The sequence below is a fragment of the Orcinus orca genome, chromosome 6 (assembly GCF_937001465.1).
Source record: "Orcinus orca chromosome 6, mOrcOrc1.1, whole genome shotgun sequence".
NCBI lineage: Eukaryota > Metazoa > Chordata > Mammalia > Artiodactyla > Delphinidae > Orcinus > Orcinus orca.
This window is the reverse complement of record NC_064564.1, coordinates 74,450,224-74,474,801: the sequence shown is the minus strand read 5'-3', so window position 1 is coordinate 74,474,801 and position 24,578 is coordinate 74,450,224. Positions and strand designations below refer to the sequence as shown.

General features: G+C 36.1%; 1 protein-coding gene across 1 annotated transcript; it reads right to left on the bottom strand.

The window, feature by feature from the left end:
- Positions 1-5,116: 5,116 nt before the first annotated feature.
- Positions 5,117-22,829, bottom strand: ANXA1 (annexin A1). The gene is made up of 13 exons (XM_033440169.2): positions 22,759-22,829; positions 16,029-16,107; positions 15,826-15,934; positions 15,215-15,309; positions 14,257-14,370; positions 13,751-13,841; positions 12,091-12,170; positions 11,843-11,899; positions 10,182-10,275; positions 9,218-9,313; positions 8,031-8,089; positions 6,496-6,618; positions 5,117-5,466 (listed from the first exon to the last, which is right to left on the bottom strand). Exons 2-13 carry the CDS (start codon positions 16,092-16,094, stop codon positions 5,410-5,412), a joined length of 1,041 nt encoding a protein of 346 aa, XP_033296060.1. The 5' UTR covers positions 16,095-16,107; positions 22,759-22,829; the 3' UTR covers positions 5,117-5,409.
- Positions 22,830-24,578: the final 1,749 nt, after the last annotated feature.

Genomic DNA, 24,578 nt, shown 5'->3' with positions numbered 1-24,578 from the left:
ACACAGAATTTACAAGTATTCTGTGTGTGTGTGTGTTTTAACAAAATCACTGTAAGTTTACAAAAACTCATGTATCAAGCAAGGAAGGGTGACTGAAAAGATTTTTTCTGCAAATGCAAAATACTAGCTACCTTCTTTGTGTGTTTGTTTATTTATTTGTATTTACAAATTTAAGTACGTATTATCTAATAGGGTTTGGGTTAGGCATTAGAGAAACAGAAGTGAATAAAACTGTCTCTACCCTTCTGAAACCTAGGGAAGACTAAGGGCAAATGAACAGGCAATTATAATGAAGTATTATGGGAGTACAGGGGAGATTTTAGGTGTCAAAAGAAGACTTCAGAACTAATGTCTTATCATGTAGCTGAAGCTATGTTAAAAAGGTAAATATAGGGAATGGGGAGGTTTCCTAGAGTTTAACCCTTTTAAGCACAATATTGTCAGAGGTTTAACTTACACCACAGTTTATCTGTTTATCTACAGGGAAGAACTTTCTTATGCTTAATTTCAATATCTTGTCATGGAACCTGAGACATAGTTTTTTTCCTTCTTCTTTTTCTCCTGGATTTGGACAATGAACACATTTATCTTTAATATATGATATTTACATCTCTTATTTTTCCTTTAAACCTGGCCATTAAAGGGAAATATGCCATCAAAAAAGAAAATAAAATTACCTTTCATGACGTTGTTCATTAGAATCACACACACAAAAAATCACTGTACTTATTTATATGCAACAGAGGACATTTTGATTTTTACTCATTAATTAAAATAACATCTTTGTCAAAAGACCTGGTGTCTGAAGCAGGTTCTCATTCAGTCACATTTCTTTCTTGGTCTTTCTTCCTATAGGTAGCTTTGGGGGTCAGAAGACCAGTGTTCAAATTTATGTTCATTCATTCACCTTGGGCAAGTCATGTGACCTTGGGAACTTTAGATTCCTCCTACATAAAAAGCACATGACCCTTTCCTCACAGGCTTGTTTGAAGACTAAATTAAAAAAAAATTCTTAAACATCTAAGAATAGTTCGTAAGAATGAGAAATTCTCAATAAATTTATTCATTCAATAATTCAACAGGATGAAGTACTACTAATCCTTCAAGTATTTTCCATTTTGTAGCTTTTCCCGATTTTGTTACTCTCTTATTTTACTAAAGTATTTCATATATGTCTGTATATAACCATTATTACTTTATACTATCATCTTTTGCATGATTCTTTCTTTCTGGATATATTATAAGCTTCAAAAAATTGAGAACTGTTTTTTTAAATAGACTTTATTTTTTAGGAGAGTTTTAAGTTTACAGCAAAGTTGCACTGAGTTCCCATATACCCTTTCTCTCTCTATCTCACAGTTTTCCCTGTTGTTAACAGATTAGCGGGTACATTTGTTAAAATTGATCAACCGGGCTTCCCTGGTGGCGCAGTGGTTGAGAGTCCACCTGCCGATGCCAGGCACATGGGTTCGTGCCTCGGTCCGGGAAGATCCCACATGCTGCGGAGCGGCTGGGCCCGTGAGCCATGGCCGCTGAGCCTGCGCGTCCGGAGCCTGTGCTCCGCAACGGGAGAGGCCACAACAGTGAGAGGCCTGCGTACCGCAAAAAAACAAAACAAAACAAACAAAAATTGATGAACCAATATTGACACCTTATTATTATCTAAAATCTATACTTAGGGTTCACTCTTTGTATGATAGAGCTCTATAGGTTTGACAAATGCATAATGCGTGTTTCCACCATTACGGTATTGTACGCGGGCCTCTCACTGTTGTGGCCTCTCCCGTTGCGGAGCACAGGCTCCGGACGCGCAGGCTCAGCAGCCACGGCTCACGGGCCCAGCCACTCCTTGGCATGTGGGATCTTCCCGGACCGGGGCACGAACCCGTGTCCCCTGCATCGGCAGGCGGACTCTCAACCACTGCGCCGCCAGGGAAGCCCCCTATACTCAGTAGTTTAATTAACCTGAAAACGTCCTGTGCTTCACCTATTCATCTCTCCCTCCTTCTCCCTAACCTTTGACAACCACTCATCTTTTTAATATCTTCATAGTTTTGCCTTTTCCAGAACATCATATAGTTGGAATCATACAGCCAGCTTTCAGATTGTCTTCTTTCATTCAGCAATATGTGTTTAAGATTAATACATACCTTTTCCTCCATGTCTTGATAGCTCATTTCTTTTTATGGCTGAATAATATTCCACTGTGTATATGCTAGTTATCCATTAATCTTTTGAAAGACATCTTAGTTGCATCCAAATTTTGGAAAGTATGAATAAAGCTGCTATAAGCATTTGTGCGCAAGTTTTTGTGCAGACATAACTTTTCAACTCATTTGGGTAAATACCTAGCGGTGTGATTGCTAAATTGTATAAGACTATCTTTAGCTTGTAAGAAACTGCCAAACTGTCTTCCAAAATGGCTGTACTATTTTGCATTCTTTTTTTTTTTTTTGCGGTATGCGGGCCTCTCGCGTTGCGGAGCACAGGCTCCGGAAGGCAGGCTCAGCGGCCATGGCTCACGGGCCCGGCCGCTCCACGGCACGTGGGATCTTCCCGGACTGGGGCACGAACCCGTGTCCCCTGCATCGGCAGGCGGACTCTCAACCACTGCGCCACCAGGGAAAACCTATTTTGCATTCTTGTGAGCAATGAATGAGATTTTTCTGTTACTCCACTTGGAATGGATTTTGGCCATTCAAATAAATGTGTAGTGGTATTTCATTATTTTAATTTTCCATTCACTAATGACATATGATGTTGAGTGTCTTTTCATATGCTTATTTAGCATCTGTGTATCTTCTCTGGTGAAGTGCCTGTTGAGATCTTTTGCTCATTTTTAAATTAGGCTGTTTTCTTATGTTGAGTTTTAAGAGTTCTTTTGTGTGTTGTGGATAACAGTCTTTTATCAGATATTGTTTTTTCAAAGATTTTCTCCCAGTCTGTGGCTTGTTTTCTCATTTTCTTAACAGTATCTTTTACAGAGCAGAAGTTTTTAATTTTAATGAAGTCTAATCAATTTTTTCTTTCATGGATCATAGAGAGCTATATATTTTTATCTTCTAAAATGTTTTTTTATATCTCTACTTACTACATACTCTCCTATTCAAGTGTGTATCCACTTACCTATTCTAGAGCCTAGAATTTAGTCAGGAGCCTCTCAAGTAGTTTTTGACAAAATAATTAGGCTAGCTAGCACCTTTGGAAAGTATCATCATACAGAGTCCTAGCTGGAAATGGCTGGCACACCAAGCTGGGAGTTTTGTGATAGTTTTAAATAAGGGACTATTTACAGAGGTGGGAGCAGGTTAAAGGAACCAACATGGAATGTTGCAGCACCCAAGGGTCAGCACCAGCAGGAATTCCAGGACCCAAGTGACAAGAAAGCAAAGTGTTGAGAGCTTGGCCAACCAAAAGATGTTATAATTGTAGAAGAACACACGTTAATAAATCTGTGTAGAATCAGGGAGGAGAGCAGAAGGATATCTCCTCCTGATCTCCCATTTTCTACCAGCTCCCCCAAAGGGCTGAATTCAGCCAGAAGTCAGAAGGTAAGAGAGCCTGCAGGGTAAAGTGTTCAGAAGTCATCTTCCAGAGGACAGCAGAAAAGAGCAGATAATGGACAGGGATGGTTAAGATAGGCAAAGAAGAATAACTAGGTGAGGCAGTTTCTTTAAAATTAATTTGGAAGAGGAAGAGTGTGTATGCAGTCTTAACTGGCAGAAATATTTGTACCACCTTGACCTTGTTTAGAACAGTGATAACAAACATACCTGGATAAATCCATCCTGTCTCAATGAACCAGCCTCAGGTTCCCTCTCAGGTACTTCTCCTTCTCAATCTAGCACACAAGGAAGGTGTCATGTATAATAACAAAAGAACTAAAAAAATCAGTGCTGTAATAAGCAGCATATCTCAGTTTGGCCAGCCTCAGTTTGGCTAATACGTTATGGGCCAAGTCATCATGGTTGTTCCGTAAGATGCGTGGGACAGGTGTCCATGGAGGAAAGTGAAGGACAGTAATTAAGGAAAATAAAGCTACAGTCAGGTGAATGAAGGTGAGAATAGTCAGAAATTCAAATACCCAACTCAATTCTTTTGGGAATGGATAAATTAAATTACCACCTATGTGGTAAGAATACTCCGAGAGGAAAATAACTGATTTTTTTTTTTTTATGAATGTGCAAAAGCAATTTAATGGAAGAAAAACTACCTTTTCAACAAACGGTATGAGAGCAACTGGATAGTCATAAGCAAAAAAATAAATAAATAAAAAATTTTGACCAAGGTATGATCTCACACTTTACACAAAAATTAATTCAAAATGGATCACAAACTGAAATGTAAAATGGAAAACTATAAAACTTTTAGGAAAGACAGGAGAAAATCTTCAGGACCAAAGGTTAGGCAGAGAGTCTGTAGATGTGACACCAAAAGCAAAATCAATGAAAGGAAAAATTGAAAAATTGAATCTCATTAAAACTTGAAATGTTTCCTCTGAGAAAGTCTTTCTCTATTAAGAAGATAAGAATACAAGCTATAGACTGAGAAAATATTTGCAAACCACATATTTGACAAAGGACTAATATGTAGAATACATAAGGAATTCTCACAAGTCAACAATAAAAAATAAACAATGCCAAAATACAAAATAGTGACAATATCAAATGCTAGTGAGGTTGTGGAGAGGAGAAACTAGATTACTCAGACATTTATGATGGGAAAGTAAAATGGTACAGCCACTCTGGAAAGCAGTTTGATCGTCTCTTAGAAAATATGCAACTACCATTTTTTAAAAAGTGAGGGATTTTTATTGCTGTTGCTATTTCATCTTTATACTGGTTCATGAAATATAGCAGAATATCCAATTGTTACAATGCTGATGCAATAAATCCATTATTATATAAAGATACTCTCTCAATAATCTGTACCCAAATGGTAAAATGTATGAAGTTCATTTTCTAACTTTGTGAATACTTTATTTTGTTTAATATGTAAAATCTATTTCATTAGAGGATTATAATTTAGAATTCAGGCTCCTGTCCCTTGATATCAAATTAAACAACTGCATTACACACAAAAGAAAATCAGAATAGAAGAACCAATGACACACCAATTGTCCTGTAAAACCATTTTAATTTCTGTGACATAAACATCTTTCTCAAGCAATGTTACTAGAACAACCTCTTTATGGGGTTTTATAGTTTGGAGTAAATATATTTTTAAAAAACTTATCTCTATTATATAGAGTTGAAATAAAAAATGATTTATAGGCTATACTTTTTAGGAAGGAGTTACTAGACTATATTCCTGTTGAAGAAACTTTCCTATTTAAATCTATGATATGGAATGGAAAGATATGGTTAATAAGTCTTCTGATCAAAAAGCTTGAGATCATCAAAGGAATGTTTAGTCTCCTGCACAGAGAGACACCAGGATTTTTTCATAATCTCCCTTGGTTTCATCCTGTTGATAAAAAATAAAGTATTCTTAATGCTACCTGAAACCATAATCAATAGAAGGTATTTTTAAATTGTAGAATAATTACTGTATTAGACTTAACAGTTGTAGAACATACATTACAGTACATCTATATTCTAGGATCTTGGATAAGAATATCACTTATTTAATTAAATAATATAATTCATATAGCAGATAACTGATATTTTAATTATTATATGAAAAGCAATAGCTTTCAAAATTCAGATTGCAAACTTCTCTGAATTGATCATGTTATATATTAGAGCCATTATCTTCCAAGAATGAAATATCACACAGAATTAAGTATAACACAATATAATTTCATATCACCTCTGGCTTGCTCAACCAGAGTGAAAGTTATAAGCCCATGATATTCTCACTTTTTCTTGGTAGATTTTAGTTATCCAATATAAATGCCAAATTGAATTTAAACAGTCACTTATCTTTCATTAAGTTCAAAACCCCTTGACTTGTCTTTTTTTACTTCTTAACTTGAACATGTATTTTATATATTTCACATATGACAAAATTAAGGAAAAAGTTAGAATAAAATGTTTCAAATCCTCTGATCAGTATTCATTGATCATAAATCATTATATAAATCATAATATCTCTCTACTAAAATATTTTGATTGCTAAATGTATGTATGGGAAACTGTTTCCATGACTATAGAAAAACTTGCAGAGTCTTTCATTATAGAACTCACTAGTAGATTTTACCAGTGATAGTTCAGTTTACTTTAAATTACGTATCTTTTTTTAAAATTTTTATATTTTGGCTGTACCACATGGCATGCAGGATCTTAGTTCCCTGACCAGGGATCGAACCCGCACCCCCTGCAGTAGAAGTGCGGAGTCTTAACCACTGGACCGCCAGGGAAGTCCCTGTATCTTAATATAACAAATTAATCTTACATATGAAATTTACAGATACAATAAGTCAGCCTTTCTCTTTGAATAAGCTGCAAAAGTATTGTCATTTGTGGGGTTAGCATTATGAAAATCACAACATACCAGGATGGCTTGGCAGAGAGAGATGCCATACAACTTCTGATAGCATGCTTTGATGTCATTCATGTCGATTTCAGAACGGGAAACCATAATCCTGATCAGTGTCTTATGACGAGTTCCAATACCCTGTCCAAAACAAATGATGGTAAGTGTCCCTCATGTTCAGAGCATACTCTTAATAAGGGAGGATATGGGTTTGAATGTGAAGCTCTTTTGCTCACCTATATAGTTTCTATGGAGAAACTATCACCACATTAAAATACACACACACACTTTACACAAGTGGTAATAAAATGACACAAACCAAACTGTGATATCTGCAGCATATATACGAGCTTTCATAACCTCCTAATTGGTCTTCTACCACCCAGTCTTTCCTCTGTCTAAACTATTCAATAATTACAAATGAAGTAAACTTTCTAAATTATAAATCTGATCTTCCCATTCATCAATTTAAACCCTTCAATGGCCTTCTGCTGCTTTTAGGATGAAAAACAATCATTTTATCTGGGCTTACCATGCCCTGCCTAATTCTACAACTTCTTCCACCATGCACCATCACTCTAATTATGTTTACTATCCTGAAAGAGACATGATATCTCCTCCTCCTGGACCAGTCTTGCTTTATCCCTTCATCTCGTCCACTTCTGCTCTCCTCTGGCTATTTCCTTTTCAAATATCAGGTCTTAGTTTAGCTGACAGCAAGGCTACATTGATTTCCAAAGTCTGGGGCACAGGCCCCTCTTCTGCTCTTTTACAATACTAGGTTTTCATTGTTACCCATCTAATTACCTCACTAGATAACAGCAGGCATGGGGTCAGGGACTGTACTGCCTACTACTGATACCTAGTAGCACAATGCCTATCACTTCATAGGGACTCTTTCCTATTAATTGAATAGTTAGATCGCTCTCTGAAGACTTCCTTATTTTGGAGTGGCAAAGGAAAAAAAAAGACAATTTCATAACTTGTCACAATACAAGCATGGAGGTGACATCCTATATAATAAGATGCATGCTAAATGATAAAGTTAAAGTGAAGTGGTTAAGGTATCTCAAATACATCTTAATAACACCTTCCACTTCAGTGATCTTAGAACAAAATGTAAAAATCTTAGAATGACATATAAAGCAATGGCATGGAAGACAGAATAATAAAAAAGATAAATGAAGCTTAGAAAGGGGGAGATTGTGCAACTTACAACCTTAGCAGAAGTAGGTTACTAAAATCATACATTAAATGAGGAAGTATATCACCCTTCCTCTGCCAACTGAAGTTTTATTTAAATCATGAGTAATCTACAAATTACATTCAAGCTCACCTTACTATCTTACCTATAAAAGAACATAAAAAATCTAACAGAGAATTTTATTCTAATAAGGAAGTATATTACCTCTTGCATTGGATGGAAAAGTAATTCTTTTTAATGGAAAGATCTCAAAATAAGTGTAATTTTCAAACAATATGAGGTTTTCTGTTCTTTTTTCCATACACTGTAATTTTTTTTCCCTAAGCAAATCACATATGTTGAAAGTTACCTTCATGGCCTGATGAAGCTTCTCAGCAAAGAACATTGATTTGCTTGTGGCACACTTCACTGCAAGAGAGGTATATTATAGTTGACATATTTATACCAAAAAAAGAAAGATGCATGTGACAGAAACAAGAATACAGAGTTTTGCAAGTAAGATTCTATTCTCCATCCCTGTTCCTTACCCCTCCTACCAATATGGGATATTTGGCTTATAAGAAGCTATTCTCTAGATGGTGACTTTGAATATTCTGTCCTCTGACAACATCACTTTTTTCCTATTATCTTAAATCTACCCAATAGCAACTTCAGTATTTCATGCTATCCTGAGTATACTCTTCATGGAAACAGGGAAGCTAGTAGGTGTTAAAGGTCATGCTGGCATGGAAGAAATAGTTCTGCATGTTGTAATAAGAAAAAAATTTTAAGTGGAACAAGACAGTCTTAAAATATAAGGCAGCTGCCAAATATAAAATACTAACAGATGTGTCAGTTGGTATGATTCTCTACCTTGACACTCAAAGTGTGGTCTATGGACCCAAAGAATTGGCATCAACTAAGAGCTTGTTAGAAATGCAGAATCCAGGCCCCACCCCAGACCTACTGAATTAGAATCTGCATTTTAACAATCTTCCCAAGGGATTCATATGCACATTAATGTTTGAGAAGCACTGCTTTAAAATGCAGGTTTCCAAACCTTGACTGGTCATCTGAATAAAATGGGAAACTTTTAAAATCCTTTTCTCCTGAAGACCTTTTCAGAAGCCACCAGGGACCTACTGAATCAAATCCTTTGGACTTGCCCAAGATTACTCAGTTAGCAAGTGACAGACCAGAATGTGGATCTGCATTTATTTAATTCCAAATCCTATGCTCTTAATGACCATTTTGAATTTCCTTTGTGCCATGCCCGGCCTGGTATATTGCATGGTAGTATAAGTAAGGTGCTCAGTAAGTACTGTCCACCTGCCCATCTTTCTAAAAAAGGAAATAATATCTGTTACTACTAACAAGGCCATTGTATAACATTAGCTAAATATTTATTGCCGTTATCTTACATGTTGCCTCTATTTGAAATATAAATTACATCTGAGTTTTTGTTTTGTTTTGTTATATTTTATTTTGTAAATTATGGGACAGCCTTGACAATGCAATTTCAAGTTAGAAAACTCTTCCCCCTCCAGGACTACATACCAATAACTGTGAGGCATTTCTCGATGTCACCTTTCAGCTCCAGGTCCAGAACTTTGTTCATGTCATGCTTACTGAACTTGGAGTACTTCTGAAACACTGAATATTAAATTTAAACTAAGAGATGTACAAAACATCCTATTCTTTAGCAAACTTGAGCAAAATCAGGGCAACTGAGTCAAAGTATTCCTTAGGAGGACTGAACTTCAAAAAACACATTTTAAAGCTAATTATTCAACGGAGCATATTTTGGATACTTCATCTTCTCTGAGGAATGTAACTTCCATGGCTATTTTGGTGCTTCTGTATATTTTGGGGAAATTTTTGCAAATGTTCACATTTATTAGAAGTGGCATGTGATTGACATCCATAACACTACATCAGAGACAAGTGTCATAACAAATGGATCTTTCCTTATATAAAGATCTGTGTAGTAGATTTCTCTTAATTGTAACATTAGAAATCGGAGTGCTGTTATAAAAATAATAAACTTTAGGTAATCGTCATGACCTTCCCTTCGCCTTGACTTCCAGAAGTCAAGAGGTAAATCCTGTGATCAAAGGCAAGAACTCTTTTTTTGGTTTTTGTTTCTGCAGCATCTAGATACTCTTTTCTTCACTCAGCCATGAGTGAAGTTGTTGTTTTTCTTCATTGTATTTTCATTTGTTCTGTTGTATGTGTATATGTTGTCAGACCTATTCCAAATATTTTAGGGAAAGGAAATGGCAAAAATAACAAACTAATGTTCTACATGCCAAAGTCATAAAATGTGTTTCAAATACTATAAAATGGTGGTGGTACAAAGCTGGACAAATGCACAAATAGCAAGAAGGGGTCAGGAACACTGCATCCATTTGGTATCAGAGTGACAATGATTAAGATTTCTCTCTTTTCTTTCTCTTATTTGCCCTAAAAACCCCCTGCATCTTCTATAAACAATCGCAGGAAACATTTGTTTTATTCTTACCTCTGCGAAGATGGCAAGGGCTTCTGGTGGTAAGAATGGTGGTGAACACATTAACATCTGTCCCTTTTCTTTTTTCTCCTGCTTCATATAAGGCCTGTCAAGAAACACAAAAATAAACACTTGACTATCTGCTAACTTGCTATCTGCACAAGAATGTTAGATCTCTTCAAAGATTCTGGAGGCAGCAGCTGCTTGGTGTCCAATACAATCAGAGTAGGCAATGCTAAGATTATAAGTTCCTTAAAGATGGGAACCCTATTTTGTCAAGTATTTTCCACAGTATCTCTCAAGGTGCCTTGCGAACCCTAGAGACTAAATATATGTTTGCAGAATAAATGTTTGTTAAATAAAATTGCTTTAAGATTGCACTCTGTATCAAGGCAACTCCAAGGGACTGTCTAATTTTTAATTTTACTTTTAATTGTTCAAAGTAGTTTTCAGCAAATGGTACTGGTAAGTCAATAATTCAACCATTACCTAGATCTTGAATTTTGATGTTAGAATTTCTGTATTCAAATTCTGACTGTGCCACTTCATAGCTCTGCAATCTTAGATAAATAGTTTCACCTTATTAAACTACAGATTTTCCTCTTTTGCAAATGAAAAAGATAGTCCTTGCCTTATTGTCACAAACATGCTCTATTAACTTTGAAATGTTAATTACCATCCTCTTCCTGGGTCACACTAATCCATGCAGCTGCCATAAATATACATCTAAGAGCCCTGATAGCCTTAAAATGGAAAGCAAATTCAGAAATATCACAAGCAAATAAGAGTAATTTCTTACTATGGGCAACTATTCAAATGCTAACTTTGGTTCTTTGGTATGATTGCACAATTTCTATTAAAATGGTCAAATTTCCAATGGGCATAAGAAGTTATTCTGGACTTTCCAAGCAAAGATCTGATATATATGCATTCATTCAACAAAAGTTAATAAATGCTTATTATGTGCAGGATAATGTACTGGTACAGTGAGTGGAGGTGATCAAATAAGTTTCCATTCTTACTAATTCACTGTGATGAATTTGTAGAGAATACTATCTCATGAGGAAGGCATATGTAAATAATAGCTGTCTTTTTTTTTTTTAAACAAAAATTCCAGGCCCTAAAATGACACAGTTTTTCTAATGTTGCCAATGGATTGATGTATAAATAAAAAGCAACCTCGCTGAAACTATATATAACAATATGCTTGAAAGTATATAAATGTTATAATTTTTATAATTCTAATGTCATTACAATAATACTTTTACAATATAAACTTACACCTCTAAACCAATGTTCACTGTTAAAAGAATATTAGATGTGCTTATTCTTTCCACTTTACTTTCTTATACCTGGTAAAATAAAAATTCTGTTTTCTCAACAAAACAATTCTTGGGAATAACAAATCAAATTCTCCTTGTTCTCTCTCATTCCTCTCCAGCTTCATGAATAGTGCAATCTACTGAAAACATAAAGACCACATTTCCTCTCTTTGACCGCTTGAATGCAGGAAGGTAGGCATCATTCAGGGAATGGACATTAGGTACTATTGTCCTTTTGGAGGATTTCAGACTTGCTTTCACGTGGAGGCCCTCAAGTGGTACCTCACCTCAGGTAGGACCTATTTGAAGAAGGAAAGTGGATTCTAGGAGTATTTGTGTGTACTTGCTTACCCTGGCATCCGTATCAGCCAAGTCATCATCCACGGCAAGATCCTCACATCGTTCACCCTGAAAAATATCCCATTCTTTTGTAAGTGGTTTTCTAGCATGTATTCACATGATTTACTTAATTCCCTTAAAATCAGATGAGTAATATTCTTTGTGGGAAAAGGAATGAATTGCTCATTTCTAGAGAGACGAAATCTAAGATTTTACTTTTCATAAAAGAAGAGGCATTTCCTGAACTATCTGAGTTATACCTTAGCAAGAGAAAGCAAAGCCTTCCGATACTCTCCAGATGTGTCTGAGGTGATGTCTTTAGCCAGATCTCTCTTCAGTTCTGAGAAATAAGAAAAGTATATTTTGTATTAAACTAGTGATAAGTAATGGTGATAATAATAATACCTGACATCTCTATATTGGCTCACAATTTGCAATGCCAAGTGTTCAATGACTTTTGGGACACATTTCAAATATTATCATTTTTTAATAAAAATAGAGGAATCAGAGCAAGCAAAATTTTTGATCATCAAATTTATTGCCTATAAGGCAACTAAAACAATTTGGATAATACTGTGAAAAGCTATAGCCCTAAAGCTTTTGCTAACGAGAATAAATTGCATAGGTGTACATTATTAAATAACCAATTCTGAAATAAAACATACCAGAATTTAAGCAATGAGATGAATAGAACAGTTATTTAAAAGAATAAACCAGAGGAACTTGCTTGAACACAGAGTATTTATTTACTTAAAAAATATCTTATACGTAATATATTTTAGTTATGCGTGTATATGTGTATGTATACCCGTCTACCTTAGATATAGATGTAAAACTTTTCTTTGTTAAACACCCATACTTAACTTGCAAAATTATGCCGTATTGGCAAAAAATTAACTGAATTTATAATTCACTAGAAGACAGAACAATTTAATAAGCTGTAATTGAACTATACATTGGGAATAATTTATGGATATTTACCTTTGTAAACTATGTTTTATCAAAGAAAAAAACTAATAATAATGCCCCTCTTGATGGTTTTCACTGATAAATGGATTTAAGATAAATATTGATAATGAGATATGAATTGCAGAAAATGAGGTTAAAAGCTTCCTTATTCTGGTTCCTTTATTAGATTGCTGTGAAAATAATACACAAGGGCTATTGTATTCTCTATGTTTGGTATTAAAATCAAGCAGAAATATCCTCCGTGGTGCTACATATTAAGCTGGGAAAACAAAAAAGCTGGGGACTTAGGAAACTAGAAAAGGAAAATAGTAAAGGCCCAGCACTGCCCAGGACCCACTTGCAGATACTCTTTATAGTGTTGAGCATACCACTGAAATGAGATGTTTCACTGAATAGATAACATGAGCCACTGCTGGTCTTTCATCCCCATGGATCTATCTGGACGTTGAAGGTAAGTGAGTCATTTATACTCATAATGGTAAAGTTAGTTTCCATCAGAGAATTATAAGCACCAAGCTCTGTACTTTTTCAAGGACAAATGTTTGGGGTGTTTTGTTGTTATCTTTTCAAAATGGAAGACAACGGGACATTTTTATGAAATAAACCTCAGAAAGATAAGAAATGTTTTTAGGAAATTCTTTAAATTCAGTTCTTTGAATTGAGTTTTCCACTGCAATAATATGTGGCCATTTGTCCCAAAGGGACATTTTTTATTAAAGTGCAAACTTGATGAGGGCTGAGACAATTGTGTCCCTTATCTGAACCCCAGCAGCTCTAATGTGTCTGGTAACAGTATGTGCGTGTGGTAGACATGTGGTAAACAATGAAGAAATATGTCAATATGTAGTTTCCAAAGTCCCCATAATTAACATCCACACTCAATTTTTTTTTGAAGTATATCAGATTTCCTTTCCGACTAAGGCACTTGGGTTGTTGGACATTAAAACTTACCTTCTTTATAGACTCTGTTAATTTCTTTGATTTCTTTGTTAGTTCTTGATGCCAAAATTTCATTCAGAGTGTCTTCATCAGTTCCAGCGCCCTGAATTGAAAAAGAAGAATAAAATGTAGAAAAATCTTCATTCAAGAATATCAACTAGTTTTTGCGTCCCAAAATTTGTTCGAATCTGACATTTAGTAAATTTCTCACAGTGTTTAGTAAATATCCACAATATTTAATAATTACAATAAGGTCTATCTATTATAGTGCTCTAAAAACAAAATGGGTTTAAAGCAAATATTTTGGGCAAAAACGTAAAAAGAGAGATCTATGATATACAATAACATCATGAAGGTAGTGGAAATAACATAGTTGTTAACACCAACATTTATTTATTTATTCATTTTGTAACCACTGATTGATGGCCCTATAATAGTTGTTGAGAATACAGTAAGAGGCATCAGTGGATTAGACATTCTCTTGAGGAAAGGAGTTTTGCTTAAATTAGATGATTTACCCGCATGGCAGCACGGAGCTCATCAGCATCAAACTGGGCTGGAGTTTTCAACAGAGCCAAAGCAACTGTCTCAAGGTGACCTGTGAGGGCTTTCTTCAGAGCTTCATCCAGGGGCTATAACAAGGAGATGTTATAACCTTCTAGTAAATAACATGCAGGGTGATAACAGTAATGTGGTGTTACCTGATCTTTAGATAGTCTTACTGAGTCCTAAACCCAACCATTTTTTAGAGCTCCTTTCCTTTACATAGAAAAGGGTACTTGATATTTAATATCTTAGTCTTTTAGATCTAGAGTGATTAGAATGAAATTTACTGAATTCATTGATAAGTTTTTAAAGGACAGGGTTCTCAATCCTTTATACAGGGAAGAAATCACAAAGCTCAAAAGATAGGGGTTGTGTATTAACAGAAAGAGTAGTAAGAATACTTTAAAAATAATGTATTAATAACTTTTCCAACCATTGGGATTTGCACTGTTCAAATAAGCACTATAATCAGACATCAAATAGTTTTCTAACTGTACTCCTTAAAAAAATTGCCCATTTTTTGTATAAAAATATAATGCTTACTTTTAAAATAGAATTATATGTATAAACTTTACATTCAGACATTAAACAGTTCAGTTTAAGTTTTAGCAGAAGACACATTTCAATCAGAACCTATTTCTTATTGCCAATAGTAATCTTGATGTCTGTTATGTTCAAGTTAAAGGCTTGTCTCCAATACAGAACACCACATGACATGTGCAAAGAATCAAGATGACAAAACAATATATAAAACCAGGAAATTTGCTAGAATTGATTACACTGCAACCAAGAGGATAAATACAGTAATCTTAGTTGTAATGGAAAAACAGTGGTTAGAGACTGACAGAACTAGGCAACTGTGCTTCAAAATCTATACTTAAACATAAATATGACTGAAATTAATTATCTCAATTAACCACTCCAACCTACCTTTCCTTTTTCCTGGAGATAGGCTGCTTTGATCTGCTGACGCTGGGCATTGTTTCTCTTAGTCAGAATTTCAATGATGGTTGCTTCATCCACACCTGGAAATAAAGGGCCCCTAGACTTCTAAAATCAATTTTCTTCATCATCAACAACCGACATAAAATGGTTCATTATCAAGATGCTTCAAAGGGAGTTCTTAACAAAACTAAGAAGTACAAATTTTACCAGACTGGGATATGGATGCGATACTGCATATCAAATGGAAGCACTTGGGATGACATTCCATTCACTTGAATGAGAAAGGAGGAAGAAATTGTTCCTGGCCCTCAGTGTTGCAGTGTTTGTTTCCTAGATTAAACCCTAAATGTGAGCAGAGGTGTTGACTTCAGCATTGAGCCTGTTAGAAATGAGCTTTGTGAGCATATCTGTTGTAGAAGTAGATATTCTACCGATTTGACCAAAATTTCCCAAGCGCTGAGAAAGGAAATATATCTTCATTGACAAGGAAATCTTTTTATCTTCAAAACAAAAGACTCTTTAAATTGCACAGGTCTGTTTTTTAGTAGCCATTCTGAAATGTCTAGGAGGGGACTGTTTTGGGGAGACAGAATTACCTTTAGCTGTGATTGCTTTATGCAAGGCCTCAACATCTGAGGATGGATTAAAGCTAGGGTAGGGGCTCACTGATGACCCAGGACCACCTTTGGATCCTTTCACAGTTTTCTGTGGATGAGAGAGAAATAAATTACTGTCCATTCACTTACATTAGTTTCTATTTTAATATTTAACTAAGTTCTTTTATTGTCACTTGACTTACAATGTATTCCTGCTCGTCATTGTCAATAAACCAGGCCTGCTTGAGAAATTCATTTACCATTGCCATTTTTGAAGGATCTGAAAAGAAAACAGGTCGATGCGTTTACAAACCACAAACCCACCACATATACACACCACTCCACCCCTTTACATACACAAGACGTAGAGCAGCCTTGCCTTTACTTTCCAGGATTAATCTTTGGAGCATCATAAAATGCTAGATTTGGGTTTTTTTAAAAGAGAGTCTACTAGCCTTGAACAGAAACCCATAGCCTCAGAAACGTAGCTCTTCCTCAGCATATTGAGAACTCACTTTAGGGATCAGATGACTTCTATAAGTAAGCATATAGGCTGAAGAGAGGAGCTGGTGTTTCACTTCACTGCTCTAAATTTACAGACCACCCACTGTATGCCAAGCACTGAGGGTGCAAAAAACATTGAAATATCCCTTGGCTCAAAGAACTTCAAGCCAGTGTGTGCTCTCCCTAAGAACATTCAAAAGCTAAGAACAATTCTGAGAGGAAGTTCTTGGTGACCGGAGCCTCTCTTGAGAATAGTTGAGATTAGCAGAAAAGTTAAAGAGAACAAAACAGAGAGAAACTTGTCACATTTGGGAAGTTGAACGAAGTTTACTAGAGCAAGAAATGTTAACAGAAGCCCAAATTTAAAAGTTTAAATATATTTCCAAAGGTTTGGATAAACATTAATGGATTTTTTAAAGAGAAAGTTATATTTCAGAAAGGTCATCCTGTATCCTAGAGAATGGCTAGATGTGCAAGAGGGAAGATTAGAGACCATTTAGTAAGTTGTGGGAGAATCTATGTAGGATTAATGAGGACTTAAACAAAAGTAATGGGTAGAGAAGGAGCATAATACTAACATTTATAAGGTAAAATAATCTATGACTAATCTGTGGGAATGGATTCAGACTCAAAACTCTATAGAAAGATAGTCAGGTGATATTTCTCCCTGAAATAATTCAGTTTTCTTTTCCATTCTGTGGTATAAAATTATTTCAGTACCTGGAGTAATCACTACATTCACATTTCTTCCTATTTGAGCTGTCTAAATACTAGTCCTACATGTGTTTTTTTTACCCAACATGAAAAACCCAGAAAAGGATTATTTTATAGCAGGTGCCTTGCTCTAACAGGATTCATTAGAGTGAAATTGCACCATGCATGCCCTCTTTTGGAAAACTCTATCTTAAAGAAAATTGCCTGACTTGCTGTCGTGGTCCAGCAATATTTTTATTTAATAAAACATGTATATTTTTAAAACCTGAAGTACGTTAAAAATTAATGCATTCTCTGAGTTATCTACAAAAGAAGCCATCAATGACCCTTTTTGTCTAGGGATTTTTTTTTTAGGAGCTCAAGCTCCAGGTCTACACTGATCTATCTCTCCATACCCTTTTGTTTATTTCTCTGGAGACAGCTATCATGAGTACATCTGAAGGAGGTTGGAAGGATAATCTTAGCAGTTTTAAATTCTTGCTATGAAGCTAAATGACTCATGAGGAGTAAAACCCATAACCTGATTCCTTAATGGCATGTTCAGACAAAGTGTTTCAGTCCACACCTGCTGAAAAATGGCTGTAGTTGCAAGTAATGAGATTAAATACGTGAGAGAATTAATATCCAAAGCAGAAACTATCTCCACTTAATTATCATGGGGATTGTTCAAATTACTGTTGTGTCATCTGTGAGAAGAACCAATATATTGTGCACTCACTTAATCTCTTCCCCTCAAGCAACTGATAAATTTAAAGTTATTTCCTGAGGTAAAGTCATGGTGTACAATTTTGCACAAGGTTTTAGTTCCTATTATACTATAATCTGGTGCAACTGCTGTTGGCACATGGAGTGTCATTTTCCTTTTGCTTAATTGGCATATCCCAAACTTCTTGCAATTTCTGGCAAGGTTTCAGGTATTTAAAATGTCCATTTTTATCATCTCATCCATGCCCTTTATGAAGTAGAATCCTCAAAATGAGTGATATGATCGGTCACTTAGCAAAGTACTTTTCCCTCAATTATAGAAATATGTGTTCCAATATTTCCACTCTTTTCAATTAGAAAAGAAAAACTTCAAAAGAGATCAAAGAAGAGATTAAGGATCTTGTCAAACGTAATTTAAAAAATGAGCCTCACAACTTCAAAATAAATTTTATGGAAACTTTACTTCACAATTTTTTCACTTAAAAATGCTTACATAGGGCTTCCCTGGTGGCGCAGTGGTTGGGGGTCCGCCTGCCGATGCAGGGGACGCGGGTTCGTGCCCCGGTCTGGGAGGATCCCGCGTGCCGCGGAGCGGCTGGGCCCGAGGGGCGTGGCCGCTGAGCCTGCGTGTCCGGAGCCTGTGCTCCGCGGCGGCAGAGGCCGCGGCGGTGAGAGGCTCGCGTACCGCAAAAAAAAAAAAAAAAAATTAAAAAATGCTTACATAATGCATCAGTTTCTTAAAAAAAAAACTTGATAAAGCCTAGAAAATGATATTGCTCTATTAAATACTTGATACAAAATAACAAAAACAACGGGGTTGAATAATTTGTTTGACACAAGAGTATCCATAGAGGAGACAGCTTTGTGACATATCCTCTGTGTTCCTCGATTTTAGTCTGAAGCCATTTGGATGGCCTGAAGGTATGATCTGGAATATGGTCAAGCAACCTGAATAGAATCTACTCAGGAAAGCAATTAGAGGAAAACGGAATCTAAATTCAGCCAAACAAGATCCACTAGCTCTCAGCAAAGCTTAAAGACACAAGGATTGTGGCAGGAGGTACAAACCCTCAAGGAAGTAGTTTCGATCATGTACTGCTAGTTAAGTGCTCAAACGCAGCTACATGTTTTAACAGAACGTTGAATAGTTGCAACACACCTTACAAATACCACAGCAAAAATATTTCGCTCAGATTGTATTGCTAAACCATTCTGTGTGTTCAATACCTAACCTCTGTATGAAAACCAGCATTTTGTACTTGATTAAACCCATTCAGTAATTTGAAGGTAAGATCTCTTAACTATAAATAAATCACAAACATGCAAACATGTTTTATAGATTGCCACATGCTATACAAATATTTGTCATATATTTTTACTATTCAGAGAATGATCTAGTCTATGAAGTAGAATTGTACAGTAAAAAAAGAATTTAATAACCCTCTGAGTTCACAACAGGTTTTATTTTTTCCATCTTTCTTTTAAGTTGCAATGTTTAGAACATGTACTAGGTACTTAAGAGCTTATTTTATTAATTTTCCTTGGCTCAATATATATTTAATCTGGCTACCAATGAGCTCTGAAACCAAGTTTATCTCAGTCTTTAACATCATCTAATTTGAAGATGAAATTGACCATTTATACATAGGCTGACCTATATGGAAATTAATAATATTCCAGAGTTCTTCTAATTAATCATCTGTGAACATGCACTGCCTACCAATCTCATTTATCTATGAAAAAATGTGTAACTTTTTAGGGATTAACATTTTTTTGTATGTGTCATAAAAGAGCTCTCTTCCTCTCATTCAGCAATAAATTAAAGAAGGTAAATATGCATAAAAAGATGCTAGACAGAGAGGGAACCATACTTACTAAATGTAGGAGAAAGGTATTCCAGAAATGGTACATTAGCAATTGTACCAACTGGACAGTTTGAGAAAACTATGGCTTATTGTATGAAAGTTAATTTCCTGATTTTTTTAAACTGCACTATGGTTGAAGTATCTAGAGACATGGGGACATCATATCTGCAGTGTTCTTTCAAATGATACAGAAAAGAAAAACTGTATAGAGGGTGGAAGGGGGAAAAGGAAGAATTAATGAGAAAGCAAATGTGGTGAAAGGTTAACACTTGGGGAACCTGGGTAATAAGTATATGGTGATTCTGCGCAGTTTTCTTGCAACTCTTCTGAAGGTTTGAAATTATTACAGAAGAACAGTTTTTAATAACTTTAAAAACCACAATTTCTATCTCTGTCAGCTTCATGAAAGGCTACTTCCAGAATTTCTGACAGAGGAAACTGAGTTTTGTGGTCTATCATGCCTTCCTTGAGACAAGTGGGAAAGATCAGAGTTCTGCAAAGACAGCAGCAGAAATTTGATCCTTGCAGAGGACAGCATCATTATTCCCATTTTCTACCTGGGTAAACAAAGTGTAATTTCTTCTGGCAGTTTTCTAGATACTAGTGGCAAGCATCAAGGCATACATAAATCCATGCCTTCTGAGTCCAAAATATTGTATATGCTTTTAAACTAGTGACCAAAAAGATGATGACAAGATCAATGTTATTTTTAATAGCTTACACTTAAGAATCAAATTCATTCACAGTTAACCCATGGAGACTGTGGCAGGTTTCACCCCAGCCCGAGGGATTTTATTCTTCAATACTTTGGCCTGTGCATAGTTTTTTCCCTCGAATATATATTTCACAAGTCTTTCCCACACCTACTCGTTTGAGAAAACGCAATTAGTTTGTACAACGGCATGACTTACGAAGAGCCACTTTATGAAAGGTAGTCTCATGAATGTTTTGCTTCTAGACTTTTGAGTAAGGTGTTCCCTTTGCCTGGAATGCTGTTTCATCCTCCATGTCCAATTCCCTTTGCCTAAATGATGCTTCTTGGTGAGGACTCAGCCTACACCTCATGATATCCTCCAAGAGGCCTTCCTTGGTCCAGCACTGAGGTGAGTGACCCACCTTCTGTGTGCTCCTGAAGCATCCTGCCTTTACTCCTACACTTGTCCCTATTGTTCTGCATTATCACTTTCTATTTACTTATCTATATTTATAGCAGCATTCCATGGGGGCAGTGATAACCTACCATTCATTATGAACCTCTAATCCCTGGCAGAATGCTTTGTACTTAGTATGCTAATAAGCATTATTGAATGAACAAATATTGTATCAGTGCTAATTATTCAGGAAAAATATCTATACTAATTTAACAAATATTTTCTATCCACAACTATAGGATGTAAAAATAAGAATTGAAGAGCTCTGAGCCCTACTTTGACTCTCTTTAGCTGGCTGTTTGCCCTCAAGAAAACATTTAACTTCTCGGCAGTGGGGGAGAGGGCCTCCATTTATAAAAATAAAGAGTGTTGAAATACACAGTAGCTAAGATTCATTATAGCTCTGAAGTGCCAGTCTTAAATTTCACCTCAAGCAGATGGAGGTGGAGAAAATTAGCATAATGAATGAAGGTATTATATAAATTGTATCTGTTCTGATCTTTCTGATAAAAATCTCTCCCATTTTAAGGAAAGAGGAAATCATTTACTGAAAAAACGGCTTTTGGTTTATCACTGAAAAATAATACGTCCATGGCTTTAAATATGTCATCAATTAATGGGTCTAGAGAGGATTAAAAAGCAGCTCAGCAAGCTAACATCAATAGAAACCAATCTTTGCAGATCATTTGACTGAAAAAGTATTTAATAACCATGAAACTCTAGCTGGTTTCTTAATAATATTATTATTAACAGTTTTGTCAACATCCATCAAATGTCAGATATCTGCCAGATGTGGTTGAGCCTGGGGCTACAGGGTGGTTAACATAACTTCTGGAGAAGAGGCCATTTGGAAATTATGAAACCAGCATTTGACCACATTTGAATCGTTTTGCAATGTGCCTACCAAAATACATTCCTGCAAGCAGGGGAGAATATTACTTTTTCAAGGTCCGTACATAATTTTAGACACAAACAAGGCAAGAAAAAGCACACCTTTTTTGATTAACTAGCACTAAAAATCATATGTTACGTCATTTAACTTAATATTCGGAATGAGCTAAGAAAAAATTCTTGAAGGAACATTTGTAATAAACAATAGCCAAATATATGGTGAGGATTCAAAATCTCTCACTTTTGCACATATATCCAACACCAGTAAAAACTCTACTTTATATCTGCTTTTTGCTTTTCTAAGGAGTTTTATGGCCATTAGCTCATTCAGCAATCAAGATGCTACTAAGTGGAATATTTTTAGAGGGCCCTACAGGCATTCCCAAGAGATAACTTATCTGACACCACCCAGGAGGAAATACTTCCTTTCCCCTTAGGTTTTCAAATCAGCACTTGAAAAGCCTGTCTAAAACACAGAGACTACAGGAGAAAGAATGTGGCCACACCCTCTCTAAATGAAATGATTAGTAAGTGGATCCTCTAATTTACTTACACCGCATGAGTGAACATAACATTAATTTCAAAATGTTAATTACAAAAGCCATAATTGCCACTATGAGGTCTGAATCTATTTTTTTGTTTTGCTTTGTTTTGTTTTACAAAAGAAAAAATAAATTATTTAAGTCCTGCTATTTTGAGATAGCTCCCTGAAACCTATGTCTGGGTTCTTCTGGCCTGGCTCCCCACAGACACCACCATCCTTCATGATTTCCTTGTAAAGCATACACAGCTCGTGGAGACTCATAACTTGTAGGAAAAAACACATTCTTTCCTTCTTTTCCATGGTAACTCACCAACAGTACAATAAGCCAGTATTAAGCAAAGTTTCCTTGTTTTTAAAATTGTATTTTTTAACTAAGTAAAAATAAAACATTACAATTTCTGATTCCTAAAATATAAATAGCCAGTGTAATTTTACATAAAGATTTATCAAAGGTGTAAGTGCAGCTAGCCATAAATTACACAGAAGTAACATTAAACACTGTAATGGGAAAAGTTTTCAAAACAGCCAAAACTACCTAAATGTAAAACCAAGACTTACCTTTTTTTTTTTGCCTCCGTCCAAAGACCTAAAGAGAGATTCTTCTCTGAACGGCTCACGCTGGAAGTGGAACCTTGGGCTTCTGATTTTATAGAATTTGAAAGGAGACCACACCTAGCAACCAGAAGTTAGTAACGGGCTGCCTTTTGTTTGAAATACTGGGTTCAGTCTTGCTCAAAACAAAGTGAAGCAAGCCTTGCAAAATTACTCACTAAACGAACTCAGAACTGACAGCACAAAAGAAAAAAAAAAAAGAAGTACAGATTTTTTTCCCTCTTCAGTTTGCACTGTTTTTTTTACAGGGGAGTAGAACGCAAGAGATTTTCAAGTATGCAGTACTATCCGCCTCAATCCTGATACCAATGATTGGCATACTTTTTTAGTCAAATGAATTGTGAGATGAAAAATCATAAACTTTAAAACAAAATAAAACCCCCTTTGGTTAAGTCCCAGCTTCATCACTAATTACTATGTGATCTTGGGGACATATTTAACTTGCCTGAATTTGTTTCAACTTTTGTGAAATAGGGATAATATCTTCTAGGCTGCCTACTTACTAGAATTCTTATGACAATAAGAAATAATAATTAAGAAATTAAGAAATAATAGGGACTTCCCTAGTGGTAGAGTGGTTAAGAATCATCCTGCCAATGCAGGGACACGGGTTCGAGCCCTGGTCCGGGAAGATCCCACATGCCACGGAGCAACTAAGCTCCTGTACCACAACTACTGAGCCTGCACTCTAGAGCCCGCGAGCCACAACTACTGAAGCCCACAAGCCCTAGAGCCCGTGCTCCGCAACAAGAGAAGCCACCGCAATGAGAAGCCCGCGCACCGCAACAAAGAGTAGCCCCGCTCACCGCAACTAGAGAAAAGCCTGCAAGCAGCAAAGAAGACCCAACACAGCCAAAAATAAATACGTTTATTTTTAAAAATACAGTATATATTTGTAAATTTTAATGTTATGCAGTACTGGATAATCTTCTATTTCACCAGCATTTTTCCTGCCTTCAAAATAAAAGATGTTTTGTGCTTGCAGACATCTTGTTGATATAAATAAGAAATATAAAAGAAATAAAGCTCCAGGTTGTCTCAAAATTTCAAACAAAGTTAACCCTAGAAGTATGATCATTATGACATTCACAGAAAATATTGGCATTAGAGGAAGGCTTATGTACATTAATTTTTTATAGAATGTTATATATAAACTTTAATACAAATAGCTACTTGATATTCTAGAGGATTTTTTTTTTTTTGCGGTACGTGGGCCTCTCACTGTTGTGGCCTTTCCCGTTGCGGAGCACAGGCTCCGGACGCGCAGGCTCAGCGGCCACGGCTCACGGGCCCAGCCGCTCCGCGGCATGTGGGATCTTCGCGGACCGGGGCACGAACCCGCGTCCCCGGCATCGGTAGGTGGACTCTCAACCACTGCGCCACCAGGGAAGCCCCCCTCTCCCTTATTCTCGCTCGCCCTTCTGTCGGTGCTTACCCCTGTGGGAGCACTTACCAAAGCAATTTAAAACTCTCCGTTTACTTGTATGTGCCCCCTCTAGACAGGCAGCTCCTTAAAAGTGGGAGCAGAGTCCCTCTGTCTGCATCCTCAGAGCCAAGCCAGAGAAGTGTCCGGCCCACAGCAGCTGCTCGATAAATATTTATGAAATGAAAGCAGTAATTAATTAGCCGCATACAACTATAGTGGAAAGAGATGGACCCCTCAAAGCATCAAACACAGAAAAGTACCTATCACCATAATCAGGCACAGAGTGGGTGTTCAACACAAATGTGTTAAATGGATCAGTTAGATATTTCATTAGCATGTAT